The following is a 12,342-nucleotide window of genomic DNA, read 5'->3' on the forward strand; positions in this document are numbered from 1 at the left end:
GCCCATTTTTGTTTAGTGCCCAGTATGTTGTTAATTCTAACCAATAAATATTTTATTTTAGATATTATATTTTTCAGTTTTTGGATATCCATTTGGTTTTGTTTATTTTATTTCTGTAGTTTCCACACCTCTTCTGACAGTTCACAATTCTTAACTCCTATTAATCATATTTACTTATACATTCTAACAGATCAGTTTTTAAATCCTTATCTGTTAATGTCAACCTCTGGAATCTGTTTCTACTGATAAATTTTTATATTGACTTTGGTTCAGATTTTCCTGTTTTTAAATATTTTTAATGATTATTATTGTATTCTAGACTTTCTGGATTATCCAGATTCTGTTATAATTCTCCAAAGAGTATTGAGATTTGTTCTAGTAGTTATATTTCTGATAGATCACTTTGAAATTGTCAAGCCTTTGCTTTAAAAGTTTTTAAAGATAGGTCTATTTTGGTTAGGATAAACACCATAGGCTAAATGTCTCAGCCCTGGAATACCATATTTCCTCCTAAGGTAGGGAACCTCCAATATTAAAATGGAAACCCTGAGGTATTTAATGAGTCCTTCTGATTTAGTGGGATTCAAACTTTTTGTGATGGGCAGCAGCTGAAATAATCTGCCCAGCCCTTTTATTTTAAACTGTTTTACCCCTAGACTCTTTGAAATTTCATGTTCAGTTTAGGGGTCAGCCAAGAATTTGAGGGGAGTTAATATGTACATTTTATCTACCTCCATCCCCCTATGACACTCTTCTTTCCAGAATATCCTTCTTCAATTTCTAGCTACTCTGATAGTCCCCAAATCTGTTCTCTGCCTTCTGAAGTTAGTAAGACTGAGGATTTTGCTTGTTTTCTATCAACCCTGCACTGAGTGGAATATAGGCCCTCAAGGCGAGACCTGTTCAAAGGTGAATCTTGTCTGGGGTGATTGTCTTTTTTCAAGAGTCCATTTTCTTCCAGTTTCTTCCTGCTTTTTGTTGCTCCCCAGTGCCTTCAATTCTTTCTCTCCTTTTGTGGACAGTTTATAATTGTTATCTGTAGGAGGTTTATCTGATTCAAGCTGTTCTGCCACTACCAGAACTGGAATTCTCCCCATAATGGACATGTAATTTGAATGAGAAATCTTTGTTTCCTTTATCACCAAGATTCTTTTTAACTACAGGATTATTTCTGTTGCTATATAGTCTGACAAAATATATAGCTACTAATTTGCATAAAGGCCATCTTTGAGAACTTTCAAGTAGACTGTTAATAGTGTTCCCTATTTCCATTCTATGTACTTGGTATCTCAACTTAAGATTAATGTTTCTAAAACACAGCTCTGAACTCAACATATTGCAAGCAAAAATATTCAGTGATATCCCATCACCTGCTGAATAAAATCTGAGTGCTTTAGTTTGTCATCCAAAGCCTCCACTGTCTGGTCCCCAGCATTCTGGTTGTTTGCCCTTTGTTAGCATCATAGAAAATCGTTTACGTGAAAATGCCTGGAATTTGACTTACTCAGGACTAGCAATCTTAAAACCAGGAGAACACAATGTTTAAATAAGACATATTAAAGTTTTTTAGATCTTCTACATGCATTCTCTTGTTTTCACTGCAGGTTTTGTTGTTTGTACTTTTGTGTTTTAATATAAACTGAGGGATGGGACATACATTGCTTACTAGTGTAAGGTACGATTTAAATCTTTAATGTTTGCACAACTAAAAATATACATGATGGAAAACTGTGAAAACTCTTAGACCCTTACAATGCTCCCATCCTATTTTTGGAAAGTGAATTGGTGGCTGCAACCACACTGGTTGGCAGAGACCGGGTATACAATTTCAAATATTGCTGCAGGAAGGAAATTATCCTGTAACCATTATAGTAACATGGATTTTAAGGTGTCTTCATTTTTTAAGAATCCTTACAGAAACATCCAGCTTTTGGAAGTTTCTTTTCTTTCTCTCTTTTTTTTTTTTTTTTTCAATTTGTATTCTTTTTGGAAGTTTCTGTTTTTGAATACCCAAAGAAGAAAATCTTCTAGTGTGCATGGAAGACAGTGGTCATTTCTTATGCATTCTTGTATGCCTGCAATCTAAGAGACTTAGTCACATTTTACTGCACATTGGCAGAAGTGGAAAAGAACCTTACATTACCCCAGCCCCTTATGCAAATGTCTGGCAGCCTTGCACACATAGTAGGTTCCCAGTGAATACTTGCTGAATTAAAACCAATTAAAATTACATTTAGTTTTCTCTTTGGACTTTAAAGTTTGTTCAGTTCAGTGTGAGTCGTAGATAAATCTTTGGTTTTGTGTTCAATTTCACACCATCCAAAAGTCACATAATGCTGGTTGTCATTAATGCTGGATATACTGATGAATAGAGTGTCTTCATTCAAATAGTGTTCCTTTGCTTCTCGGTTCCAAAGAGCAATTTTAGCCTCCCATTGGACCACCAGCAAATCATATTGCAAGTTGATGTTTAAGACTGGCCTTTAATGCACACTGATACTGTCAGCCTTCCTGAATTTTTCCAGTTCCATCATTTGGGGAAGTCACTTTACCAGTGCTAGCATGAGTTTTTTTCTTATGAGCAAATAGCATTAATAATATTGACCTTCTATATCATAGGGTTGTTGTAAGGCTTAGATAAGATAGTGCTATAATAGGATCTTAAAGTTTTATTTTAAAGGTGGTAACCAATTACTTAAGATACTGTACAGCATCATGAAATGTTATATGAATCAGTTACAGTCTTTACCATGTGTATTGATTGCCTTTGTGTAATTATCTATACTTACTTATACCCACTAAGAGCCACCGATTTTTTAAAAAGTCATTAGATTATTATAATGGTAGGTTTTCATTTCTTTACTTTGATAGATTTCCCTATTCTAGTACTGTTTATTGTTATTATTACTAAGATTTACCATAATGTTACTGAGAATGTGCTCTAGATTAAATTATTTCAATTACATTAAGCAACACATTATTTTTATTGAGTATATACTGTAATTTACTTAGTAAGTCTCAACGAAGGGAGCATATAGTCCTAAGCTGAAGGGAGTGCTTTAGATCCTGTTTATTGCTTTATAGCAATCGATGAAATTCCCTCTCTCCTTTCTTTGTCTGCATGTTTTCAATGACCCATGACTCAGTCCTCAGACCTCTTCTCTTTCCATCTGTGCTCACTCTCCATATGATCTCATCCAGTCTCATGGCTTAAAATAATGACTGCACACTATTATACCTCCAGCCCAGACCCCTCCCTGACTCCAGACCTGAGTATCTAACTGCCGACTTAGCACATCTGCTTAGAAATTTCTCAAGCATCTCAAACTTAACATGTCCAGAACTGAATTAGGGTAGTTTCCTATAAACCACATGCTCCTACTGTCTTGCCCATTTCAACTTAAGGCAGTTCCATTTTTCTTAAGGGTTCAGCCCAAGACTCTTAATGCCTCTACCTCCCCTTTTTCTTCTGATCTATCAGCAAATGCTAGCAGTTCTACCTTTAAAATGCATCTGACCACTTCTCACCACTGTTAGTGCTACCACACTGACCTGACCCACAGTCATCTCTCCCCTGGATTGTACTGATAGCCTCCTACCCCTGTTCTTCCTATATCTGTCTCCATCCATTGAGTCCTGTTTTCAACATAACAGCCAGAGTGATCATGCTAAATGTAAATCACATCTAGTCATTTCTCTGCTCAAAGCTTCCCATTGCACTCAAACTAAAAGTCCAAGTCTTAAATATGGTCTTTACCGTGGCCCAGTATGATCTAACTCACATTAACTCTTTTTCCTTATCTCTTACTTTCCACTCATTCTTTCTGTTCTTTCATACTTGTCTGTTCCTTAAACATGCCAGGTGTCCTCCCCATGCCCGCCCCTACCTTATTTACTTTTCCCTCTGTGTAGTATATTTTTCTCCCCAAGATGTCCACATCGTGCCTTCCTTCCTTCAGACCTCTATTTAAAGCATCTTTGAGTAAGGCCTTCCATACTCTTTTTAAAATACCAGTATTCTCCCACACCTCCACCATGTTATATGCCCCTTCCCTAGCACAGCTTTCCAGCATTTGTATATTTTACCTAATTACCTTGTCTGTTGATTGTCTCCTCCCAGTTGAATGAAGGTTAATGATAGCAGGGACTTCTGATCGCCTCATTCATTGCTCATATTCATTGCTATGTGCCTGGTACCTAGTGGATGTTCTATAAATCTTTTGAAATAAATAAAGTAGTAATAGCGCTAGGCTACAATTTCACATTTTGGTAGTAGATGCCTCTTTCTGACTATAGTCCCACATCTGAATATTTTAAGTTACATTTTGGTCTACAGTTAAAGATTTAACTGTTACAGTAAGGATACAGTTAAATATTGTTAAATATTTATTTATTTATATATAATAAATATTTATTAAATATTATTAACAGTTACAGTTAAACATTTATAGTTATATAATCTGTAAGTCTTCCCACTTAAATCACCTGTGTGTAAATGGTGGGCAGCATAGCAACTCCAGCAACTGCAGGAGAGCCTTCAAACAATCCACTCTGTTGCTTCTGTGATGTGTAAATGAAAATTGCACCATTGCCTGAGAGGGATTGGGCAGCTACCAATAATTTCAGTATGGAGCATGGCTCCACATATATGAAAGTCAGTTGGAAATAAATGCAGTATTAATCTTATCTGTAATCTAAAATCTCACCTGTGTGAAACTGGCCATGCCCATACCTATATTACCTGTAAATATTATTCCTCTTCTAGTTTTCTGAAAAAGAAATTTCAGGGCAGGAAAAATGAAGTTTCGTATTCTGATTATACTTATTAGTACTTTATATTAGTGTAGTAGTCTTTATTCTGACAGATTTTTTGTTTGTTTTTGTTTTTTGTTTTTTGGTTATTCAGGGCAACACAACTATTTATGTGCTGGAAGAAATGATTGTATCATTGATAAGATTCGACGGAAGAATTGTCCCGCCTGCAGACTTCAGAAATGTCTTCAAGCTGGAATGAATTTAGGAGGTAAGTTTTGTGTTTTTAGTTCAATAAAAATTGTTAATATGTAACATAACACTGCTAAGCTCTGTATACTCCCAAAATCTAAGATAAAACTAACATGGAGCAAAGATTTCTAAAAATCTAATAAGCTTATGATAAATCATTTTAGTATTTCTTTCTTAGCAGGAGTTTAAAAGAAGTATGTTATGTGGCTATGGTCCTAGTGAAGTTTTCAACCCTGAGTTTGCTAAGGTTTCAAGTACTCAGAACAGAACCAAAACCAAAACAAAAATGAATGACTTTTTATATGAAACCATAACTAACAGTTTTTATTACAGTGTCTGTTTAGAAATAAGCCCTGCATGTGATAATATTAGCCAGATAGGAATACATTCTAACTCTAAGAATAAGTGTAATAAATGAAGACCTATATGAAAAAACTTAAAAATGTCACAGTAGCCCACCCAAAGATGGGGTTGGAGGGGGGCAGGCTGGTGAGGGATGGTTAAAAGACTTGAACCAAACACAAAAGTATATGGTGTCCATGGATGGGAAGATTCAGCCTGCTAAAAGTATCCATTTTCTCTGAATGAATTTATAAATATAACACAGTCCTAACAAAATTACCAACTGATGATTCTAAGTTCCTAAAGAACAGCCAGCAAAATTCTGGAAAGATGAATAATGAGGTCAACTACCTTTACCAGATAGTAAAACATATGCTACAACTACAATAATTAAAATGATCTGTTTATTTATCGATTGTAAGACAATAACAGAAATTCAAAGAAATAAATAATACGAGAATTTTGTGTATAATAAAGTTGTCATTCCAGATCAGTGGTAAAAGGATAGATTATTCAACAGAAATTATTGTGACAACTGGGTAGCCATCTGGAAAACAAGAAAATTGAGTCCAATCTCATACTAACTACCCACCCAAATAAATTGTAATCTTTCAAAGTTTTAAACTTGGAAATAAAACCATAGACGTACTAAAAGAAAAGAGGGATTTTTCTTATACTCTCCAAGTGGAGAAGACCCTTCTAAGTATAAAACTCAGAAGCTATGAAAGAAGAGAATTAAGAAATCAACACTATTTATAAATCAAATATTACTACAAAGGCAAATAATAAGAAACTGGGGGAAAGTACTGGCAACTTATAGATAATGGGTTTATTTTTTGCATAAAAATCTCCTATAATTCCATAGGAAAAAGAAACCAAGTTATTATAAAAATGAGATTGAGGGGTGCTTGGGTGGCTCAGTTGGTTAAGGATCTAGCTCTTGATTTCAGCTCAGGTCATGATCTCAGGGTGGTGAGATCAAGCCCCGCATCAGGCTCTGTGCTGGGTGTGGAACTGCCTAAGATTTTCTTCTCCCTCACCCCCTCCTCCCCTCTTTCTGTCCCCTTCTCGGGGAAAAAAAAAAACCAATAAGATTTAACAAAACAAGAATATGAACAGAACATTTGTAGACAAAAGAAATATAATTGGTTCTTGAAACACATGAAGAGATTCTCAATCTAATCATAACAGAAATGCAGATTAAAAATATGAGTTAAATTTCTTACAAATGCTAAAAATAAAACATTTTTATGATATATTGTTTAATGATACAGAAAATGGTGATCTCATGCATTTTCGGTGGAAATATAAGGTAATACAACCCGTATAGAGAGTGATTCAGTTATTTCCGTAAAATGGTAAAGGACATATATCCCTTGACTTAATGGGTCCTAAGTACATTTTTGCAATATAAGAAATTATACATTCATAAGATATCATAATATTGCTGACCATCAGAAAAACATTAAATATTCATATGTTCAGGATTGGTTAAATAAATTACAGATCCTCTTCAGACAATAAAGGAAGCTCTGTATGGATTGATCTCCAAAATAATCTTTAGTGAAAAAAATAAGATTGTAGTATTGGATGTTTTGCCTACTACAAGTGATTTAACTCGTTTAGAAAAAAAATATATATATATTGTATAGAACATTTCTGGAATAGTTTATAAGAAACTAGTAGTGCTGGTTGTCTCAGTAGAAAGGAGTGGATAGCTAGGAGACAAGGATAGGAAGGAGAATTCTCGTCACTCTATTATCCGCTGTGCCTTTGAATTTTGTATTTTGTTTAATGCGTTGCGTATATACTACCAATTTAAAAGAAATAAAATAATTTGAAAAGGAAATGAGACTTCATTCTTTTTTGCTTTGGTAAATGCAACTGGCCACTAGTCAGGACCTGGGAGTAAACATGGCAGCACACAGAGCAGAGCGACTCTTAGAAATCGGGAGGAGTCTGGGCTGTGGCCAGTTGAGGCTGCTCATGGCAGAGTGGGGCCAGAAGATGTTACATAACCGCTCAGCCGGAGAGACTCGTGCTGTTTAAGAGGATGGGTTCTGGAGCCAGACTGCCTGGGTAGGAACCCTTACCCTACCACTTCCTGACCCTGTAACCTCCAGCAAGTTACCACCTTTCCGTGCCGTGTTTCCTTATCTTTAGCTTGCAGTCATTGGCCTGCTTACCTCAGAGGCTGTGATGAGGGTTGACTGAGTCAGTGTGCAGTGAAAAGAAAGTGATCACTCAGTACATGTCAGTGGTTTGCTGGGCGGTGGCAGTGCTCATTGTGATTGAAAGTACTCGTAGCGCTTTCACACATGATCTGAAAGACGTTTTTGCTCCACGTTTTGCTGATCGTAAATCTCTGCCCAGACTGGCTAAGTGACTTGCCCCAAAATACCACAGCCAGTGAGTGACATGATGAACATAGGCCTTCTAGCTCTGGATTCTTGGTCTGGTGCTTCTAGGATACCACACTGTTCTCTTGTTCTGTTGTGTCAATCAGTGCAAATGCGGCACAAAGATCACCTCCTTAAGCATGTGAATGAGAACTGGAGAAATTAATCGTTTAAGATCTAGATGGCACAAGGGTACAGCCATTGCTTATAAAATAAATTTTAAATCGATTTTGTAAATTCCAAAATCAGAACTTAGGCATACTTGCACACTACTGAGGTATCTTTTAAAGTGCCTGTATATATATTTTGTACTTTATAAAGACCATAAAACTTTAATACATAAATATTATATAAATATCATGTAATTATACTCTATAAAATATAAGTACTGTTAGTTATTATAAAAAAATAACCATATTTATAATTCCTACCTTGTAGGGTGTTGTTAAGGGTTAACCAAGCCCATCCATAACCTGTAAAACAGGGTTTCTCAACCTCTGCAGTGTTTGATATTTTGCGTCCTTTGTGTATCAGCATCCCTGGTCTATACCCACTAAATGCCAAGAGCAGTCTCTTCACCCCAGGTGTAACAACCAAGAATGTTTCCAGACTTTGGTAAATGTACCCTGTGTAGCATCAAGACCCACTGATTTAGCTATAAGAGTAAATTACTGTAAGCACTATTCAATGAGATATTTTCTGCTGAGATATAAACGCCAGCAGGGAAAGAATTTTTGTCTGTTGTGTTCATTGCCTTTTCTGCAGTGTCTAGAACTGTGCCTGGCACAAAGCAGGTATTCAGTAGCTATTTGTTGAATGAATGATGAATGAATGATTGAATGGCATTTTTGAGGGCTTCTGTGTTCTAAGCATTTTGCTAGGCCTTTTATAGGTGTCATCCTTTTTAAGCCTCACATTACAACATGTGATACATACTATTAAAACTGTCCGTTTTGGAAATGAGTTCACAGAGGCACAGAGAGGTTAAAGAGCAGGCCTAAGGCTGCAGAGCCAGGGAACTCAGATCTCGTCCCTGGCATCAAAATCTGTGTCGAGCATCACTGTGGTTCGACATAGGTCGGCTATTTGTAGATTGGCACATCTAAAATGGCCCAGATTGTCTGTTAATGGCAGCCGCAGCATCCTGCTTTTTCATTTGTGTCTGTAATGACCTGTGAGTGGGGTTTGGCACAGGACCTGATCTAGAACTCACATCATTTGTCATTAGTTTCTGTATATGCGGCATAGGTTCTGTGGGTTTTGGTAAAACATTTTACTAGAGAGAAAGCATACTGTGAATCTTTGTCATTGAAAGTATTGAGTCAAAAAATGGGCAGAGTAGAAATTAATATTTATGAAGATACTTTTTTCTTTAGGCTCAAGTTCTAACTTAACCAATTCTGGCTCATGGATTACATCCTTAACATCTACTAATTATCCAGTTGCGGTGACATACGTTGGAATTTTTTTTCTTTTTCTTCTGTAATTTATTTTGAAGGTTTGCTCTTGGTTTCAATGTGGGCAATAAGAAATGCAAGCATTTTTATTATATTCAAAAAAACATGAATTTTCACCTTTTACCGTGAAGCAGTTTTGTAAATTAAAAATGTGAGTTAAATTACAAGCCTGTATCTAGACAAGTCCCAGTCTCACCCATGTTCTTAACAGAGCAGGGCTGTCCAGTTTCTTCTGATCCACTCTTCTTCCCTTCTGTCTCTCTTGGGGGATAAGGCAGTTGCCAACCCAGTGTAATATTTGGAAGGCATTTTCTGTTGGTGAGTGACCATGACTCTGGGAACAAAATTAGCCTTCCTGTCTCAAAGGCTTCAGGAATCCAAAATACTTTAGAATAATTTTTTTTCCTATCTTATCAGCTGGTTAGCGTGTAATTTTAACCGTTGTCCCCATGCTGGCCTCTACCCTAGAGAGTGGGAGGACGGAAGAAGAGCAAGTAGATTTTTAGTTCTCAAAAATTAAAGCCACAAAATGTGCCTCTTCCCTTTTCTCTAGACCCACTCCCTTCTTCCTACCACAAGCACTATTCCTTTTCTTTAAAATCCTGCTGAGCTTTAGGCTGCATGCAAAGGAAAATATAGCAGAAGATGTGAGAATGTCAACAGAGAAATTGAAAGGAAAATAACAGCTTTCCTGGCCCCAAGCTGGGCCTGCCACTCTTGCTATAGCCCCTATCAGTAGATCTAAAAAAGTCATGGTTCCATATGCATGAGAATTTACTGCTTTGCATAGCTTTCTGCAAAGGAATTAATCACTTTTACTTGCCAGTGTTCTGAAGAGGATGATCTATACAGGTCTTTAAGAGCTTCTCCAAAAATAGATAAAACATAGCATTAAAGCCAAGTGGCCCTCAGACCAAGAATGTGTGTGTGGGGAGGGGGAAGGTATTTTCAGTTGACTGTACTCTCGCCATAGAATACAGAGGGGGTCTTCAAGATTTTTCTTGAAGATTTTTCTATCCTCCCATTTACAGATGAGGAATTTGGAATCCAAGATCATATCATGAGAGACTTAAAAGATGCAATGTAAGGATTCTGATTCTGTTGTCTTTCTCTCTTCCAAAGCACACCCCCCCCCTTTCATTTTTCATTAACTAGTAGTGTAAGTCCACTTTCACATTCCTTTAATGAAGACTCTAAAATATTAAAATCTTCCTAATTTCTAATTTAGAAATTAGACTTTACAAACCACAGGCTATTCCTAACTTGGGTTCCAGTTTACTTCCAAAGCATATCGGCAGCTTTCCTGAACGCCACCCATCACTTTCACACAGTTCAGCAGGAGCCTTCCTTTGAAGGGTAGCCCTGTCAGGCAAGTCTACTTATTCCTCTCGGAATGGACCATACCCCATGCAAAGAGAGGAAGTCAGGCATAGGAAGCAACAGTAGACATCCAAGTTGCTTTCTGGAGACAGAGCCAAGGCAGGTCAGTAAAAAACGGAACCAAACATAACTCTAATTCTAGCAGCGTTCAAAGAAACAGAGAACTCTTGTATCAAGAACTCTTGATGAGAATGGAACCAGAGAAAGGAAAATCTGTAAATTAAAATTCATCCACATAATGCGATATTAATAAGCCAATAAAATGGCAATGAAAATACATAGCAACACAGAAATTTTCTTAAAAAAAAGTAATAATGAAAACTTAGTATGCAAAATTATTTAAGTTACTTATTTTGTGATTACAGCTCTATAGGAAAAGACTTGCAGGAGTCAAGAGGTTGGGGGGAGATCATAGAATACCAAAAATGGCTGGGTTTGTGAGTACAGTGGATGTAGGAATATAGTAGATATATGAATGGGTATAGTCAAAGTTTTTCTTTTGCCTTTCCAGTTTTTTAATAATATGAGCATGTTTTATAATAAAACTTAAAATAGAATTCACAGTTTTGAACTAAAAACGAAGGGACACTTGAAAATAATACTGCTATTGAGCAGAAAACGTAGAGAATCAGATATACAGATAACCAAAGGAGTTGTCCCTGGACAGGAAGGAGGAAAAGGAGAAGAGAGATCTCCTGCTGTGAAATGCTTTTAAAAACCAAAATGGAGAAGTGAGTGAAAAACAAAAGACCCAGAGATGGGAAAATGACAGAGTCATAACTGCCGAGCCAAGCCCAAGGAGAGGGGTCTGTTTACTTGAGGGAAATTGACTTTACCTGCCAGCGACTTGCTGCAACTAGTTGGCATGGTCACCTGCAAAACTCACATACACTGTGGGTCTGGTGAGAGAAATTACAGGATCAACGCCAGTGAAGAGTAGGTTTAATATCTGAAATCCAATAAGAAAAACAATTTTTATATCTTTAAGGGTCTCCCGAGGCAGTAGGATATGCAGTAGTCTGTAAAAGTTTAGAAAGCCCAAGTGTACCGAATTTTATGAAGAAATACCATTCCTTGGGTTTTTTTTTTTTTCTTTCCAATCCCTCTTGCTTGTAGACAATAAGAATTTCAGTGGGACTGTTGAACAGTAAACTGGAGGGGAAAATAATACATTTTTATAAATCAGTGAAAGTATGTTTCTTTTTAATCTTCATGTATAAGTTAAGCGGTATTAATTGTCTCAGTAATATAACTTGAATTGAACAACTGGCATTTTTACCCTGCAAAATTTCATGGAGGAAAGTTCAGGATTGATCCCAAAGCAGGCAGAATTTAAAGATTTACTGTGTTTCTTCAATTCCAAGGCATTTTTTTCTTTTCAGATTTTAGCTATTATGATTATATAATTTGCAGTCAATATGTACATTTAATTTTTGTTAGTTTCACAATACTCTTAATTATATTGGGGTCTTATTTTGTGACTGATGACACCTTAGAAGTAGTAGAGGCGTTCAAATCAAAGGTTCGTCTGTCCCAAGAATATACGCATTTGTAGGGACATACTTGGGCCTTGGCAAGCTTACTAAAGTAGGCTGCTTCCCTTCTGTCTTTTTAAATATATAACCCAGAGATGTTGGAAAAATTCTGCTTGGTATGCAGAGACCCATTGTTATGTCCATATTTCCTTTAACTTTTTTCTTTCTTTTTTTTTTTTTTCCCCCATTTGTGGTCTCTCCTTGTAGGTTGTCACTACCTCTTAT

The 12,342-nt window shown here is 36.4% G+C and overlaps 1 protein-coding gene across 1 annotated transcript in view; it reads left to right on the forward strand.

The window, feature by feature from the left end:
- The window catches only part of NR3C2 (nuclear receptor subfamily 3 group C member 2), a 340,694-nt gene that overhangs the window by 236,708 nt on the left and 91,644 nt on the right, over window positions 1–12,342 (forward strand). Inside the window, exon 4 of the mRNA XM_004758031.3 lies at window positions 4,907–5,023. Within this exon, the coding sequence (XP_004758088.1) occupies window positions 4,907–5,023 (117 nt within the window). The remainder of the gene's footprint in view (window positions 1–4,906; window positions 5,024–12,342) is intronic.

This window comes from Mustela putorius, unplaced genomic scaffold (assembly GCF_011764305.1).
Source record: "Mustela putorius furo isolate JIRA1106 unplaced genomic scaffold, ASM1176430v1.1 tig00000242_pilon_pilon_pilon, whole genome shotgun sequence".
In the NCBI taxonomy this organism is placed as follows: Eukaryota; Metazoa; Chordata; class Mammalia; order Carnivora; family Mustelidae; genus Mustela; species Mustela putorius.